We start from the raw sequence: 20,056 nt of genomic DNA on the forward strand, positions 1-20,056 counted from the left end.
GAACCAAATTAGTGCTATTTAGAATGCCCACTTAATTTCTTATTACTTTTATTGACAAGAAGTTTTCCTATTAAATCATAGCTACTTATTATAACTAGCAATGAAACAAGTGAGGCTAAACTCACATCCATTCATGAGTCTTCTATGCACCACCACCAATCTCTTTCATCTTTTATAAAAAACAATATTAACTTCTGATCCAACTGTCATCCATGAATAAATAAAAGAGGGTAGGTTGAGAATCGAGTTGACTACACATATTTATGAGGAAGCCTCAATTTATCTCCTTGATAAACAAAGTTTGTGTATCAAACAATAAATAAATCATCAATTTTGCCTAGTTATTAAATTTGTAAATAAATCAACTAGTATGGGGTCCATTTTTTGACATCATGTCATGTTTGTATATAAATCAACTATTGTGGGTCCATTTTTAATAAAAAAAAAGTTGTTGATTTAAACATATTTATAATTTTACCTGTTAAACATATTTTGTTTATCAAAGAGATAAACTTGTGTTTTCTCCATATTTTTTTAGAAAAAAATAAATCAATATACAATGACAAAGATTTGAAAAAGTTGAAGCTAATACTAGGGCCTGTTCTCATACGTTGAAGTTCAGTTCAGTTCAGCTCAGTTCAGTTCAATTCATAAATCAATATACAATGACAAAGATTTGAAAAAGTTGAAGCTAATACTAGGGTCTGTTCTCATACGTTGAAGTTCAGTTCAGTTCAGTTCAGCTCAGCTCAGTTCAGTTCAATTCAGTTCAGCTCCTAATTTCCTTCTCTTATAAAATATTCATTTCAGTTCAGCTCCTAATTTCCTTCTCTTATAAAATATTCATTTCAGTTCAGTTCTGTTTAGCTGAGTTCAGTCAATGAGAAGAGGCCCTTAAAAAAAAAACCAATTATTTTTGGAGAACAACACAAATACATACATTAAGGTATGCAATAATGAATAATAATGTTTGGTAACTCATATTGCAATTGTAGATCATTATCAAATAATTCTACACTAAATATAAATTTTATATTTCTTTTTTGGTTTATTAAGTTCTCATTTTAGTCTCTTCATTTTTTTTTCTACTCACTTGTTTCACTACTACTTAATTGCCTACATAATAGGAGAGAGAATTTATGGACTAAAAGGGAAAATGTTTGTATTACCCTAGGTAAACATGAACCCACTAGTAGATATTGTCATCTCTAGCTTGGCCTAGCTTATAAGGATTTCCTTTGGCGTAGGACATAAGTCCTACCCAAAAGGCCTCTAATAGGTTGAGGTACCACCATATTTTTGTAGGACTTCTGTCATTTACCAAAGCAAGTCCTTACTGGTTAGGGCTTAGAGAGAACAATACTAGTGGGCTCATGTTGATCTTGGGTGTTATGCTATTACATCTAAATTAAAACTTCTCTGTATTGAAAGTGATTTATCTAAGAAAACCGAGGAAGTATTTACTTATTTGCCCTCATAACTGTTAATTACCTATTTTTTTAAAAACTCTTAAAAATAGTGTGCGGACATTTATACCCCTAAATATATTGGTTTACATATCTTCTCTCAATAATGTTGTCAAGAATTACAGTTGTGACATAAGGCCAAACTAAAAGAGCTCCCCCAGCATGATTAGCTATGAAACGCATAACGTGCGCGTTAGCTGTCTTCGTATAATATAAAATATAATTATAGATACTACACCTTAACATAAATCAAGCTAAAAAAAAAAAACAACAAACGATAAAGTGTAGCTAATTTACATAATGATTCAATTTATATGGCATGCCATTCACAAAGCACACAATCATCCCTTTTAAAAGCACATGGTTGTGTAATTCAATATAGATATTTTGTTTGAGAAAATTGCACATTTGGACTTTCACGCTTGCTAGTACACATCTTTAATCACATATATTATCATTTAAAAATAATAAAATAAAGTTTTAACATTTTGAAAGTAATGAACTAAAATTTCAAAAATGTACATTGAATAAAAATCAGCTAAATTAAGGTACGGTTAAATGATAAGATCTTTAAAATGAGAATGATAAAAATGATTTTATGTGCCTATGTTTAGTACTAAATGTGTGTATCTTTCGAACTAAATGGGAAAATATTTTTGACTTGAATCCGATGTATACTCTTTGTTTTTGAGAGTTTGACTCACTTTCAATTTGCACGGTGTCCAATGAACATCTTTGACTATAAATATATTTGGCTTTGTATAAGTGAAAATTATAAAAAGTTTATATTTGGAAACTTTATAATAAGGGAAATCCAATAAGATCTCATATGCTTATTCTTTCTATTGTTTAAATCATAGATTACGGTCAAAGTTATTTTATTTTGACTACATAAATAGTAAATGAGTAGAACTTTCAGGAACGAAGGAAGTACATAATTCCTAAATATGATGTACATAATTGAAAATTTTCTAAAGTTCATAAATCACAGTTGAACACCTAATAGTAAAACATGCATATTCAATTAGATCCTACTCATCCTTTTTTAAGGCCAAATAAACCTCATAAGGGCATAGAAATACCTTATCTACTTACAACTAATTAAGTTTCACTTGACCACTTATTCTATTATTATGGCTTAACCTAACGTTAAATTTGCATCTATTCTAATTTGTTAGGGTTGTGACTTGCATAGATACTCCCTCCGTTTTTAAATACTTGTTCTAGTTTCCTGTTCCGGCCGTTTTTAAATACTTGTTCCATTTCCTTTTTTGGAAAGTTTTTACAATATTTAATTCATTTCTCACACTTAGTGGACCCAACATAATACTCTCTCTCCTCCTATTCTTCCACTACTTTTGCTTTTTACAATTTTTTATTTTCTCAACTACCCCACTACCTTCATATTTTATTATTTTCTCCAATTTCTCCTAAAACTCCGCGCATGGAGAAATGGAACAAGTATTTAAAAACAAAGAGAGTATATGTCTTTGCAAAATTGAGAATTGTGTATGTATTTTTTTAAGAATACAACCATCATTAACATAACATAGAAAAATAAAATAATAATTAATTGTATTTTCCACTTATTTAATTATGGTCATTACACCAATGAAGGAGAGTTGATAATATACTAAATTTTGCGCAAAATCACTTATGAAGTACTTATTGTTATTGTATTATGAAGATGTAAACATTACATTTGTTTCTAGTACATACATGGTATATTAAGTAACTTTTCATGATAAAGAAAAACCTGTTATCCTTGACATGATGACTGCAATATTAAAATATTTTATCACATTTCTTTTTAGTTACAACTCTTTGATATAGTTATGTGCGATCTTGCAAGATCTTCTCGTGTTATACTTTTACAAATTTTTAAAATTTTTACTTTATTATTATAAAAATGATTTATTTATTTATTTTTTTTTTAAAAAAAATAACCTTTGAAAGCACCATTTGTTAACTAACCACCCAAATTTAAAAAAATTAACAACCCCTAAAAGTCAAAACCATTGGATACGCAACCTTCCCTAGTTTCGGCTATTTTTTCGACTTAGTCCGACAAATTTTCTGAGTTAAGGGCTCACAAAATATAAAATTAAAATTAAATTATTATAAAAAAAACCAAACCCACCCCTACCATCTTCGGTAGCAACAACTTTTCCACCTCCAGCACCCTCTCCCCTTCCCCATTTTCTATTTCAACACCCTCTCTCTTCCCCATCCTCGTTTCCAGCAATCCCTTCCTTCCTCATCTCTATTTCAAGCCAAGACTTTTAGAATAAGTATGAATTGGGGGTAGCCTTCAACCTTGTTATTAATCACCTTTCTTTAGAATCAACTTCAAATAGAAATTCAACCACCTTAATAAAACCTAGAAAAATTATTTGATTAAACGAACAAATTAAACCCTAATAAACAAAAAAAAAAAGTTAAAATTTTTAATAAATGTAACCTCGTTTTTAGCAGAGGAAGCGAAAACGCGGGGGAACGAGCAACGTGAATTTTGAGTCAATTGAAGCATCGATCTCCACCGCCATTTGGGGATGGGGTGGTTTTGAGGTTGGCTAGGGATGGGGTTTTGTGGCAGGGGAGGGGGCGGTGGGGTTTTTTGGGCATGAGTGGGGGTTTGGTGGGGGTTTTGCGAGCAAGGGATAGGGTTTGGTGGGGTTCACTGGTAGAAGAAGTAGTTAGTTGGGGTGGGGTGATCCAGCAAGTGGGTGATTTGGGTGGGGTGGTAGGAGATGGGGCAGTGGGTAGCTGATAGGTTTTTTTTTTTTAAAATTTAATTTAATTTTTAGTTTTTAATTTTTTTTACCAAACACGTGGTGCATGTATACCCTAAGTTGGAACACTGGCCGAAATGGAGAGGGTGGTGGTATCTTCAAGTTTTGACTTTAAGGGTGGTAATTTTTATTTTCGAAAAAAAAGGGTGATTAGTTCAACAAAGGCTTGGTTTGCTCTTCCGTTAATAATCCTACCTTTGTTTGGTCTTCCGTTAATAATCCTACCTTTGTTTATTTCCGAAATAATCTCACCTTTGATGTCAATCTTCTACTAACAAGCCTTTTGACTGGTTACCTATTTGACTGGTTATTTTTTTTTTTCTTTTTTCTTAAATATCTTTCCTCTTCACAATCACCACCTATTGCCACTGCTAATGCCACCCCTTAAGTATTAATAAATCAATGTCTGTTTGGCTCATGTCATGGGATGTGACGAAGTTTTATACTGGCTGTCACTGGCCTACCAGTATTAATAAATAAATAAATTAATTGAAAAAAAAAATGCTACCTTAGAAGTTGCTTTAATGGGGGTGAGATAACTCAGAAGCTTCTTTAATGGAGAACTTGGAGTACAATTCAATAATGGAGAAAAAGGAAGGAAAAGGGGTGATGATATTGTTTCGGTGAAAAAGAGGAAAGGGAAAGGGAAGGGGGTGGGGTGGGCTGGGACTAATCAAACCGGCGAGAAAGTAGGGCTGGTCAAACCGGCGGGAAGGTGGGGGTGGGGTCGGCGGGTGGTTGCCATGTGGGGAGGCTATAGTTCCGGTGGGCAGAGGAAGAGGAAAAGGAGAACAGAAGGGAAAGCTGGGAGCATTTTTTTTCCTTCAATTATTATTCAAATAATCAAGTACAAAGTGACAGGTGTTACGTTACCTCCTCTAACCGGTTGTCAACCCAACAAAACAGGTCATCGCCTGTTAGAAGAAGATTGATGTGAAAGGTGAGATTATTTCTGGAATAATTGAGGGTGGGATTATTTTCGGAAGACCGTGTAAAGGTGGGATTATTCTTTTCCATTTTTTCATACAAAAAATCCTTATAAAAATATATATTTTGATTGAAATATTTCATTACCTGTGAAAGTGATGAGTGCAAGTAATAAAAGACAAAAACAAGCAAATAAATTAATAGTTAGATTTAGGGGTGAGCAAACCGAGTACCCGGTTAAAATTTTAGGACCCGGACTTGGAATTGGTTGGAACCGGGTCCTAAAATTCGGAACCGGAATTGGAATTGGTTCAACCGGGTCCTAAAATTTAGGAATTGGAATTGGAACCACCGGGTACCGGTTCCAGTTCCGGGTACCCACTTGTGTATGTAATTTTTAAAATATAATACAAATTATAATTTTATTTTAGTTAGGTTCACTTTTAGCATTTAACACTTATATTTATATGTGCATTAAGCTATTTGTAATTATGTTAGGTATTAATAATACTTTTTTATTTTACAGATTAGATACATTCAATGTATTTTTATTATTTAAATTTAATTTAGTTTAGCATATATTGGGTAACCGGGTACCCAACCGGTTCCGGGTCCAAAAAGTTGAGAATTGGAATTGGAATTGGTTATAACCGGGTCCTTAATTTATTACCCAGAATTGAAACCACCGGGTCCAATTCCGGTTCCGGACCCGCCAGTTCTTAATCGGTTCCGGTTCCAATCCCGGGTACCCGAAATTTTTGCTCACCCCTAGTTAGACTTGTTCTTTTGGAATTTAAGGTTTACATGATCATATTTCTTACGTTGATTGTGTTAAGTTATATAATCCATATTATTTAAGCAGTGTCTTTTATAATCGAAGACATATTTTTCGAATTTTTTTTTTTTTTTTTTTTTTTGTCAAAATTTTTTATAAGATTTTATTGATTTTGCCAATGATAATATATGTACAATTTCAATCAAACTATATTTCTTACAATAAACATAATTTTAATCAGTTATCTAGTGGTTTAATTCTATATCAATTTATTAATTCAGATTGATAGGTTTACCTATTACATTTTATTTACCAATTTACTTATATTAAATTAGATTATCGCAATTTATTAATTCAGATTGATAGGTTTACCTAATACATTTTATTTACCAATTTACTTATATTAAATTAGATTATCGCTTATTTAAACATGATGTGTAATTGGTTATCTTTTTTTTTTTAGATGTGTGTAATTGGTTATCTGAATTAAAAATTAAGATTATGTACTATAATTTTTTTGACATCTGTGTAATTGGTTATCTTTTATTTAGTGCGCTTGGCTACAAGGCATATAAAGTAGAATCTGTAGAGGATTTAAAAAAGCCTTTTGTATCAATGTATTTTGGTGCAGCATATGTGACATGGTTATCGGAATATGAAGGAAGGTAAACTCAAGTGTTTTATTAACATAAAACAATAAAGGTAATGTTTTTTGAAGGATAATAGTTGCTAATAATGTTATTCACATGATAGGGAACGATCTCCACAATTTATTGTAAAAGCTTTCATTTTCGGACCTAAAGATGTAACTCTTGAGGACACATGTCCAATGTGGCTGAAATTTCAAGAGAAAATAAGTTACTATGAAGATGCTAAAAGGTAAAAGGAATTTCATTTTTAACTACTTTATGCCTCTAATATATTCAACACATATTTATGTAATCCACTAATAGTCATTTTCAAAAATTCATGTGCAGGGATTCTGAAAGTTGTAGCATAATGTAATTTGAAGAACAATTATTATTGTAAATGATCTTATATTTGTTAGAGGGGGCACTAAAATGTAAACAAATTTCATTGCTATCTGCAATATAATTCATTTTCTATATAAATTTCTATTATTAAGTAATTATGTTTATTTCATTCATTTTATGTTATATAAAAAAATATGTCTGTTAACGTATAAAAAACAATGTATACTTCGTATTAGTTAAGGTTTGGTACGGTGTCATAAAGTGTTATTCCTAAAAGTCAATTAATTACTCACATTCATTCAGTAAAATGTACGTGAGTATTATTTTGTAAAATGTACAATTATGCGAGTAGTACTATTTTGGATTTAAAAACAAATGCTTTATGTAATAACAAATGCAACAAGTTTTGTAAGGGGTATTTTTTTAATTTAAAAAATTATTTCTATTGTTAAAAACTAATATAAAAACGAAGGTTATTTTTTTTTAGGATAAAAGGATGATTAATTAATTAATAAAACCGCAACCAAGCTCTGTATCAAGAGTTTCCAAAACAACTGACAAGCAATAGCTAGCTTTAACAAAATTCATAACACTAGCAACAAAAACTGAAAGAACCAAACTACTCCAACTTCCTAAATCACTTGGTACCCAACTGCTAATGGGAATGGAGAGTGACTACCGAAGATCATGGTGCACTAGTACTAGCAATAAAGTCCCCTTCATATATGTCCTTTACGATTTGAGGCGCAACATCAAAAAACGTTCCCATACCATCGATACCTTCTTTCTCCACAGCCAACTTGGCTAAGTAGTGAGCAACTGCATTAGCCTCCCTTGGTATATAAATGAACTCGAACTCGCAGCCCTTCTTCATTAAACCCTGCATATCACCCAGGATGGCTGCCAATTCACTAGTACCAATCTTCCAAATGTCCTCGATGACCTTCTTGAGAGATTGAGCATCAGTCTCAATGATGGCTGTTTTGAAATCCGCGTCGATTGCCATTTGCATCCCTCCCTTGATAGCCAATAATTCTGCTTTAGTTGGGTTTCTGCCTTTGGTTTTCCATGCTTTCCCCATTAACTAAATGCCCTCAGCGTCCCTAATGATGCTGCCTGCACCTGCAAAGCCCTCTCCACGCCAGGCCCCATCAGTATTGATCTTCACAACTCCCTCACGAGGGCGCTTCCAAGTAATAGCTTGCTTCAACTTGGCTGGAGCCTTTGCTTTAACCTGAAAAATGTGTAAGTTTGCAACCAAGTCCACCATATATCTATTAAACATGGATATAGGGTGTTGCATAGCTTGTTGAAAAGCAGTAATATTCCTAGCTTTCCAAATGTGCCACATAGCCACAGCAAAGATGATTTTCCAATTATTATCCAAGAACAAATTATACATAATCCAATCTTTCCAATTAGAGTTAAAGAAAAGGTGATAATTAAACTTGGGGTCCAATTTGTTTCCTCCAAAAATTCTAGACCATAAGACCCTCGAGTTTATACAATACCTAAATAGGTAAATGTGACTCTCATTATCCAAATTACATCTATTACAAAGGGGATTAAAGCCAGAAATGGAGATGGCTAACACCGTACCTACAGGAAGAATTTGGTGACCTAGATTCCACATAAGCATTTTGTACTTATAAGGAATACTAAGGTGCCAAATATGCTTCCAGTTAATTGGAGGGAAGGTGGGATGTTTGACAAAATTACAACAGAAGTTATAGGCACTTTTAATGTTGAATTGCCCATTAGCCTCCAACCCCCAACTAATGGAATCTTCCATACTAGCAACCGAGGGAAGGGGGATGCTTTCGATTTGATTGCATAACTCTTCCGGAATAATATGCCTAACTCTATTTAAGTTCCATTTATCATTAGGAATGATGTTACTCACATGCTAATGGGCTATGGAATCCGGAATGGGAGTGTCAATCATTAAGTAAATTGGTTTCTCCCCTACCCAATGGTGATACCAAAGGCACACATCTTCTCCATTACCAATCCTATAAGTGATACCCTTGAGAAGAATGTCTCTTCCTTTAAGAATATCCTTCCAAAGGAGAGAATCGGTAGGTCTAGGAAAGCAATTAAAAAAGGTGGAGTTTTTGAAATATCTAGCTCTTAAAATTTTTACCCAAAGTTTATCCGGATCCTTGATAATTTTCCAAGCTAACTTAGCCATAGAAGCAAGGTTCCACTCTTTAAGCTTTCTCATACCTAGACCCCCCATCCCCAAAGGAAGGCAATTTTTCTCCCAACTAATTCTAGAAAGATAGTGAGATTTATCGACTTTATTCCAAAGAAACTGCCTATAAGTCTTATCAATATCAACTAGAATGGAATTGGGAATAAGGGTGGTTTGCATGGCATAAAGAGGGTATGAGTTAATAACAGATTTTATTAGAGTACATCTGCCGGCCATGTTAAGAAGATTTGCTTGCCACCCTTTAATCCTACTTTTGGTTTTATTAAGAAGATCACTGTAATCCATTTTTTTGAGTTTATTAGGACTAATTTGAATTCCTAGGTACTTCCCAAAAGTGGGAGCTCCTTTGATGTGTGAGGCTTCAAGAATAGCAAGTTTAAGAGTAAGGCTCATCTTTGGAGGAAAAATACCTTAGACTTAGCTTGAATAATAAAGAGACCGAAATTAGCTCCAAACTCCATAAGAGTATTCTTGATGACCTCCATATTCTCCACCGAAGCTTTGGCAAAGAGGAACACATCATCGACATAGAATAAATGAGATATCACATCTTGATCAATCATGATTGGGTTCCATTGACCACTATCGACTCTTTGTTCAATCAAAAGAGAAAGTCTCTCAAGACAAAGAACAAAAATATAAGACGAGAGAGGGTCACCTTGCCTAATACCTCTAGAAGGGGTAAAACTATCCGTGATTTGTCCATTCCAAAGGATGGAAATCGAGGGAGTAGTAATACAACTTAAAATGAGATTAACCAATTTATCAGGGAAATTGAGACCAAGTAACGTTTCCCTAATAAAACCCCATTCCAAGCTATCATAAGCTTTTGAAATATTAATTTTAAAAGCCATAAGATGCCTTTTACTAGATTTTTTAAACAAGTGAGCAACCTCTTTGATTACTAAATATTCTCATCAATTGTTCTCCCCTCTATAAAACTAGATTGCACCGGATTAATGAGAGCACCCAAAAGGGGCTTAATCCGGTTAGCTATTACCTTAGTGATAACTTTATAAATAGAGTTGCAAAGTCCTATTGGTCTAAAGTCATTCATAGTAGCAGGATGCTCACTCTTAGGGATGAGATAGATATATAATTCATTAAAGTCCGGGGGGATTCTACTCTCTTCAAAGCTCTTATAAACTAGGTCATAAATAGACTTGCCCGCAATATCCCAATATTTTTGGAAAAAAATCGGTTGAATACCATCCAGACCAGGACATTTCACGGGAGCCATAGAATTTAAAGCATTCTTAACTTCCATAATACTGACCTTACTCTCAAGGAATGACTTATTCGAGATAGAAATAGTTTTATTAGGGATAAAATTAATTAATCTAGACTGAGACAATTGTTTGGAGGAAAAAATGGACCTAAAGTAATTAACACACATAGCTTTAAGCACTTCCTGATCTTTTACCCAATTATCATTATTATCTTTTAAGCTCAAAAATTTTCCCCTGCTATTTTTAACTTTAACCAAAATATGGAAATATTTGGTGTTCCAATCTCCATATTTTCGCTAATCAATCCCCGCCTTTTGCGCACATTTAATCCGTTCTAATTTCAAATCATCATTAAGCTCATGAAGTAACTGCTTCTCTAGGTTTATTAGGAAAGACGAGTACTTATGACACAGTGATATCTGAATGCCATGAATTCTGGCTATTAATCTATTCTTATTATTAATAATATTGTTAAAGACTTTTTTATCCCAAATTTTGACATCCTGGATAAATTGATCTCTAGAATTATTAAAAATATTATTTCCTTTATTCCAAGTTATTCGAAAGAAATCATCAAATTTAGTGTTATGCATCCACGACTCCCTGCATCTAAAAGGAAAACACCCTTTATGACTCAAGGAATTAGTACTAACTAAGATAGGACAACGATCTGAATAAGTTTTTGCAAGATGAAATACCTGAGAATGAGGATAGACGTTCAACCACTCAGCATTGGCTAAAGCTTTATTGATCCTTTCCCTAATCAAGCTTATTCCATCCCTACCATTATCCCATGTAAAGTTCTGCCCATTATACCCAAGATCCATGATTCTAGCCGCATCCGTCCAAGTCACATACTCCCTTCCTTGGGAGTTAGTGACCGACCTTCTACCAGCTTTCTCTGACAGGCCAACTGCCTCATTCATATCCCCCATTACTAACCAAGGAGTAGTCGAAGGAGGAATATCAGCTTTAAGACCCCTCCACAACTCATCTTTATCCCTGGTTGTCGATGGAGTGTGAATCCTAGTGAAAGAAATTTCCGGTTTGCCCGGACTAATCTTGAATAAAGAGTGGAAAAGATTAGGAGACTTAACAACAAATTCTAGCACTTCGACAGGTCTTTTCCAAAAACGCCAGATGCCACCACTAATACCATTTACCTCAATAGTATGGTAATTGTCGAACCCTAGCAGCTTATAGACTTGATTAGCTACCTTGTCTTTAGCCATTGTTTCTAGGAAGACAACTACATTCGAGTTATGAGCCTTCAGAACCTCTCGAGCATGAGGTAAAAATTCTTTGCTAACTGCACCTCTGACATTCCACTGGATAACTTTCATCGAGATATAATTGATATTGATATCTGGAAAAACTCCCAACTTGAGCTCATTGAGAGTTGTCGAGGCCAGAAACATCTTCCTCCAATCCTCCCATAAATTCATCTTCCCTAATGCCCACACATCCTCCAATTATAGAGGGTTAGCTGCTAATCTGATTTCCGGCATCAGATTCCCAGTTGGAATGTGATTGAGTACCAACTCTGCTCCTACTACCTCCTTCCGAGACTCCAGAACTACTAGGAGATTTTGAGGGAGCATGAGATTTAAATTTATGCTAGCTAATTGCAACGGGAAGTTCGGGGGGTTTTTTTTGTGATTGCAACATTGAGTTGAGAGTTGTTCCGTAATTAGAGGGAGATGGAGGGACAAATTGATTCATCAGAAATTTCATCCCTGCATCTACCTTGCTTATTTTTTCTACTGGAATTGGCGACTCTGCCAAGATTGGCCATATGGCTGGTGCTGAGAAGGTTAGGAAGAGATGATGCATTAGATATGGTGGTGAACCCCGCATAGAGAGGATTGAAGAAATGGTTTGATTGTTGGAACATGGGGTAAAATTATAGGAGAAATTATGTGGGGTGGCAGGGCAAATAGGATTGGGTGAGGGTTGTAAACCTGTCCGGGCTGGAGGATAAAGGAACAATGTTGAATTTGGGTTGGAATTGTGTTTATGGCGGGGCGGGTGGGTTCCTGTTGGTTATGGGTCACCGAGACATCTGTCTTATTGGCCAGAAGCAACGTAATCGAGGGCTTGGTGACTGATTGGCGAATTGGGGTTTGATCGTTGTTTATTTTTTGGTTGATTTTTTGACTTTGAGAACTCATGGATAGTCATAGGAATTTCCTTGCCTGGAGAATTTTTAGATACATGAGACGAGGAGGGGGAGAAAATTTTAAAGGAAACTCCGGGAAGGAGATCACCAGCATAGGGTAAATTTTCATCATTATCGGTTACCAATTAGCATCACAATAGCCTTCCAAAACATTTGGAAAGCGATTAAAATGCAAACATACATCCATAGTACCTTTGAGATACCTTAATAGCCGACGAAGTGCAATCCAATGATATTGACTTTGATTGTGAGTATATCTACTAAGTCTATTTACCACATAAGCAATATCGGGTCGTGTGCAATTCATTAGAACATCACACTACCAATTACCTTTGCATAGAGCTCTTGAGATACACTTGTACCCCTTTTTTTTTCTCAAGCTTTAAGTTGGGATCATATGGAGTAGTGCTAGGAGCAACATCAAAAGAATCAAACTTCTTGAGTATTTTTTCCACATAGTGAGATTAACTTATGGAAAAACCATTCTTAGTCTTCCTTAAATGAATTCCAAGAATAACATCGGCTTCTCCCATATCCTTCATTTCAAACTTAGTGGAAAATAAAGCTTTAGCATCATTCACAACATTAAGATTAGTACCAACAATATGCATATCATCAACATATAAACAGATTATAACACATGATGATCCAAAGTCCTTAGAATACAAACAAGAATCCAAGGAATTAGACACATTACTCACAACTCCTAAGGGTATTGTCAAAATTTTCAAACCATTGCTTAGGAGCTTGCTTAAGACCATAGAGAGACTTTCTAAGTCTACACACTTTATGTTCTTGTCCCTTCACCACAAAATCTTCCAGTTAGGTCATATAGATTTCTTCATCAAGGTCTCCATTAAGAAAAGCCGTTTTAACATCCATTTGGTGAACCACTAAATCATGAATTGCCGCAAGAGCTACCAAGGTTCTAATGGTGGCTATCTTAGTCACAGGAGAATAGGTGTCAAAGAAATCTATACCTTTCTTTTTGGGTGAAACCTTTAATGACAAGCCTAGCCTTGAAATTTTCTATGGTCCCATCCGATCTAAGTTTCTTCTTGAAAATCCACTTACAACTTATAGGTTTAGAACCCTTAGGCAAGTCACAAAGATCCCAAGTGTGATTGGACATGATAGAATCTAGTTCACTCTTAATGGCCTCTTTCCAAAAACTAGCATCTATGGACCTCATTGCCTCATCATAAGTCTTAGGGTCTTCTTCTAAAAGAAACAAAGACACAACATGCTCACTTAAAGAATCCACATCAAAGTCTTCTACAAGAAAAGAAGTCAAGAAATCCGGTGCAAAGGAAGACTCTACTCTAGGTCTCTTACTTCTCCTAGGTTCAACTACTACCACTTTAGTAGAGGAAGAAGGGAGACTATAACTAGGCATAGAATCAACTAAAGGCACATCCATACTTGACTTACTAGCATGCATGTCTACATTAGAAGACAAAGATTTGTTCATAGGAAAAATATGCTAAAAAAATATCGTATCTCTAGCTTCACAAATTGTTCTATCACTTAATAACATGAACCTGTAGGCTTCACTATTACGAGCATTACAATGAACACACAATAAAAAATTTTAGACCCGATAGTGGATTTTTTAAAGTCCGGTAAAGCCACCTTAGCCAAACACCCCCATACTTTTAAAATACTAAAATTTGGACTATATCCCTTCCAAATTCAATACATAGGAGGTTTCATCCAATTTCTTATGGGGAACTCTATTGAGTACATAAAAAGCGGAAAGAACTGCTTCTCCCCCCAAGTTATCGGATAAAACGAAACTAAGAAGCATAGCATTCATAGTCTCTTTTAAAGATTTGTTTTTCCTTTCGGCAATGCCATTTTATTGGGGTGTGTAAGGTGGACTAGTTTCATGTATGACGCCATTGGCTTCACAAAAATCTTTTAAACAATCTTTTTCATATTCACCACCTCTATCGGTTCTAACTCTTTTGATTTTAAGGTCCAATTGATTTTGAACTTCGGCCGTGTACTTTAAAAATGCCCTTTCGGCTTCATCTTTAGTTTTAAGCAAATAAACTTTGGTAAAACGAGAAAAGTCATCAACAAAAGTAATATAATAATTTTTACCACCCCTACTAGTGCATTTTTTAAAGTCCGCTAAATCTGAGTGAATCAATTCAAATAATTTGGTACTTCTTGAGACCACTTGCTTAAATGGTTTCTTAGTATGTTTGGCCTCAACACAAATATCAAATTAGTCAAGTTTATCATCCATTGAAAAATTAATTAAATTCGTGTACTTTAACTTTTTCAAATAAGAGGAATTCAAGTGTCCCAAACGGTTGTGCCAAACATCCAAAGACTAAACAATATAAGCAAAAGAAGTACTTCCATTCTAATTCATAACATTCAAAAAAAAACAAACCATTATTGAGGTAACCTTTCCAAACAAAGTCTCCATTCTTAGTCATTACAATCTTTTCGGCCTCTAAGACAAGTTTTAGGCCGGCTTTGTTGAGAAGGGCTCCCAAAACAAGATTTCTCCTAAGAGAAGTAACATACAACACATTATTTAAAAATAAATTTTTTCCGGAGGTGAGTTTGAGATGGACCTTTCCTTTGCCAAGGACTCCCGCAGTGCTACTATTTCCCATGTAGACATGATCACCATCGGTAACATCTTCAAACTCGGTCATCAAGGCCTTATTAGCACAAAAGTGCCTAGATGCTCTGGTGTCTAAAATCCACTCCACTTTGTTCTCCACCAAGTTGGCTTCTACTACCACCGCCGCAATGATTTCTTCTTTTTCCACCACACTGGCTTAGGTGGTGTTGCCATATTTCTTTGCACCATGCCTCCGGTTGCATTGGTATGCTTTGTATCCAACGATCCCGCACACATAGCAAGCACCCTTTGGCTTTTGGATTTTGTTGTTTGGAGTGAGATTGTTTTTGGACTTGTTGTTTCCCTTCTTCTTAGAATTGTTCCTGTTTTTAGACACATTCAAAGAAGGCTCAACAAGATTAGCTTTAGAAGAATTAAGAGAAAAATTCTCAAACTTATCCTTAAGGCGATTAGCCTCATCGGTTCTCCAAGAGAACATTAGCTTGAAGGATCTCACACATCTTCATGCCTTCACCAAGAATTTCAGTCACCATGTTCTCATACTCATGGACTTAAGACATGATAGGCTTCTCATCATCCATCTTGAAATTGAGCCACTTACCCACCACGTACTTCTTTTTCCCGGCATCATCCGCTCCATACTTTTTCTCCAAAGCGTGCCAAATAACCTTGCTTGACCTGAAATTGACAAAGAAATCCAACAAAGTATTGTTCATATGGTTGAGGAGATGTCCACGAACAAGCTTGTTGTCCTTCTCCTTCTTCTTCAAGGCATCGGTGATGGCCGCCGGAATGGGATCCGTTGCAGTCTTGGCCGCTTCCTCTGCCTTCTACAAAATTTTAATGACATCTTCATTCAAAACATAATCTATTTCCACTTGGTCAAAAAAGAATATTAGCTTTTGTGACCACCTCTTGTCGTTGTTACCATCGAGAGGTTCCAACTTAGAGAGGTCGGGAAGAGACTTCATAATACTATTATCAATAGACATAATTTTGTTTTCAAATTGTTGTAAATATAGAATAAATCTATAGTAATAGTATAAAGAAATAACAAGTAAGACCGGAAAATTGATCTCACAAAACAAAGGAACAAATGGTGTGTCATGATGCAAATCACTGACTTGACAATAAAATTCCGGCGCAACCACGGTGCTCAATTGTATTCGTCGGCACGTTCCCTAAGGTTAACACACCTCTTCCACACAAAGGCACTTTTGGGTGGAAGGTTGGAGTCAAGTATCTTATGCCCAAAGAGAGATGTGTTTAAGCTATTGTGTTTGAATGTATTCTCAAGTGTGTGCAATCTGAAAATCATTCTGTAATTTATAATAGAGATTGAGGTAGATGAAAAGATCATAGAGAGAATATTCTTGAACAAGAAGAATGAAATCAGAATTATTATGGTGGTTAAAACACCATAATTAACCTCTTAAATGGGGGATTACAAGAAATCAAACTAGAAGAGGAATCCAAGGGATCTGTTGGAGTCCAACGGACAAACACGCGCCTGATTGGGCGGAGCTCGCCCAATCGTGCGGACACTCTTTGTTTTTTCAGATGTCTTCTCGCGCCCGATCGGGCGACGAAACTCTAGAATTTTACGACTCTTCTCGCGCTTGATCAGGCGGGCTCGCCCGATTTGGCAACGGAGCTCTAGAATTTTACGACTCTTCTCGCGCCCGATCGGGCGATGCCCGCCCGATCAGGTGCCCATATCTGACCCTTTGAATTTTCTTCTTTATTTCCAACAATATGACCCTCCGTCTGGGTACTAATTTAATCCAGTTGAAAAGAAAAAGAAATTGTGGATTCTTGTGTTAATGTTACTGACAGATTTAAGTTAGATAAAGAATGTGCTTGGATGACTTATCCTTTTACACTTACATCTTCACTTTTTTGTCGAAAAAAGTTAAGTGCAACTCTTATAAATAAAAAAAAAATTAAAAAAAAATCTGTCGCATTTGTTAAGTGTAATACTTAATTAAAAAGGAACACAAAGGGGTACAAAATACTACACACTATAGGTCATTAAATTATTGACCCTCATTAATTAAGGTTGATTTAAAATGTTATACATATAGGTTAACTGCAAATGATGTGTTTTCTAGTAATGGCGCTACAATGAAATTATTTATATTAATAGGAATTATTTGAATAAGTGATAATTGACACTGTGTTATTTTTTGGTATTATTTTACAGTTGGTTCTAGTTTATTTTTATAAAAAAAAAAACATTCTATTTCCCTTTTTTTTCACTTATTTGCTTATTCTCTTCCTTTATGTCATAATTGAGTATTTTTGCCTTTTCCCCACGTTTTTAGCTTTAATTAGGTAATTTTTTATAATTATTATTTAAGATCAAATTTTTAATTAATTTTAGGAAAAATTAGAAAATAACACCACAAAAAAACCCCCCAATTTTAATTATAAAACCACAATAAACAAAACTTTTATTATAACACAACAAAAAAATCCCAAAAATTAATTTCACCACCACTTAATGGTTTTTTTTGGATGAAATCTGTTAATGGGGCCCTAGAAGACATGTGTCATGTAACTAGAGGTTTAAATAAATTAATTAAAAAAAAAAGAAAAAAAACCTACCCATAACCCAACCATCCCACCGCCCTGCACCAGCCCTAGTCGCGAATGACGCCAGCATCCCTTGCCCCCACACCGTCAAAAACCACCCTTTCAACCGCCGCTCCACCTCTTCTCCCCTTCCCCCACCCCAAAATCCACCCTAAGCCCTTTAAACTACCGCAAAACCCATACCTAACTGCCGCAAAATTCACCACCATTTCTTAAAGCGCCGAGAAATCCACACCCATTGACCAATTTTCGCGAAATCGATCAATCGAGGGCTGTCAAGGATAAATCATACGAGCATATTCTTTATCTAACTTAAATCTGTCAGTAACATTAATACAAGATTCCACAGTTTTTTTTCTTTTCAGCTGGATTAAATCAGTACCCAAACGGAGGGTCATATTGTTGGAAATAAAGAAAGGAAATTCAAAGGGTCAGATATGGGCGCCTGATCGGGCAGGCATCGCCCGATCGGGCGCGAGAAGAGTCGTAAAATTATAGAGCTCCGTTGCCGGATCGAGCGAGCTCCGCCCGATCGGGCGCCAGACTGGGCGCACGATCGGGCGAGCCCGCCTGATCGGGCGCGAGAAGAGATGTAAAATTTCTGGAGTTCCGCCGCCCGATCGGGCGCGAGAAGACGTCTGAAAAAAAAAACAGTGTCGGCCCGATCGGGCACGTGTTTGTCCGTTGGATTCCAACGGATCCCTTGGATTCCTCTTCTAGTTTGATTTCTTGTAACACCCCATTTAAGAGGTTGATTATGGTGTTTTAATCACCATAATAATTCTGATTTCATTCTTATTGTTCAAGAATATTCTCTCTATGATCTTTTCATCTATCTCAATCTCTATTATAAATTACAGAATGATTTTCAGATTGCACACACTTGAGAATACATTCAAACACAATAGCTTAAACACATCTCTCTTTGGGCATAAGATACTTGACTCCAACCTTCCACCCAAAAGTACCTTTGTGTGGAAGAGGTGTGTTAACCTTATGGAACGTGCCGGCGAATACAATTGAGCACCGTGGTTGCGCCGGAATTTCGTTTTCAAGTCAGTGATTTACATCACGACACACCATTTGTTCCTTTGTTTTGTGAGATCAATTTTTCGGTCTTACTTGTTATTTCTTTATACTACACTAGTAGAAAATATCAAAAAGGCACCCCCTAATTGGCACTGGTTCAGTCCAAACCGGTGCCAAAAATGGCCTACAAAATTGGTGGGAAGCTGAACCAGAATAAAAGGCACCGGTTCACTTCAAACCGGTGCCAAAAACATAAAGGCCACTGGTTTGAACCGGTGCCTTTGTGAACCGGACCTTTTAATTATTTTTAAAAAAACCGGCCTTTTACTTATAACCCTAAAAAACCCTAAGTCCTTCTCTCTCCTCTCACTCCGTCTCTTTACTATCTCCTCTCCCTTCTCTCTCCTCTACTCTCCCTTCTCTCTCCTATAGCTCTCCTTCCCAATCTCTTCTCCTTCCCAATCTCTTCTCCTTCCCAATCTCTTCTCTTTTTCTTTGATCATCTCCGCAACAACAACAACAACACCACCGCAACAACAACAACACCACCGCAACAACAACAACAACAACAACAACAACAACAACAACACCACCGCCACCACCGCAAAGCCGCCGCCACCACCGTAACATCAACACCACAAATTTCGATGTTGTAACTCGATTTCCTCATTGTTTTTCGATTTATGGGTTAATTTTCGGTTACAATAATCGATTATTGGGTTAATGCATGCATTATTGGGTTTTATGGGTTTGTTCGAAGTTGCATATTTTGAGTTAATACAAGTTGATTTGGGTTTGTTCGAATTTGATTTTGGGTTTAATTGATTTTATGAGTGTCTTTGAAATCTTTTATGGGTTTCTTCGAAATTTTTTTGGTTTAATCCACCACGAACACATGCATGAGCAAGGTTAGGATATAATTTCTTGATTTTAATTCAAATTTTTTTATTTTGTGGGTTTTTAACTGATTTTCGAATTTTATTTTATTTTATTCGATTTATTTTTTATTTTAATCGATTTTAATTTGTTTTTTTAAGTGATTTTCGATTTTCTGGTTTGGTTAATCGATTTTTAAACTTATTTTAGTTCGATTTTTTTAATTTCTGGGTTTTTTCTCTCGAAATTATTTAATTTTTCTGGGTTTTTTTTCTTCTGATTATCAATTTTGGTTTTTAATTTAATTGGTTTTTTTTTTCAGGTTTTTTTTTTATATTTTTATTTTTTGATTTTCTTTTCAAATGATTTTCTGGGTTCAATTCTTTTTACTGAT

The 20,056-nt window shown here is 35.4% G+C and overlaps 1 protein-coding gene across 1 annotated transcript; it reads right to left on the reverse strand.

Moving 5' to 3' along the window:
* Positions 1-8,840: 8,840 nt before the first annotated feature.
* LOC145643018 (putative mitochondrial protein AtMg00310) lies at positions 8,841-9,542 on the reverse strand. The gene has a single exon (XM_081694183.1). The coding sequence runs from the start codon at positions 9,540-9,542 to the stop codon at positions 8,841-8,843; it is 702 nt and encodes a 233-aa protein (XP_081550309.1).
* Between the last annotated feature and the right edge of the window lie 10,514 nt (positions 9,543-20,056).

The sequence above is a fragment of the Chenopodium album genome, chromosome 8 (genome assembly GCF_948465745.1).
Source record: "Chenopodium album chromosome 8, dcCheAlbu1.1, whole genome shotgun sequence".
NCBI classification, from domain to species: domain Eukaryota; kingdom Viridiplantae; phylum Streptophyta; class Magnoliopsida; order Caryophyllales; family Amaranthaceae; genus Chenopodium; species Chenopodium album.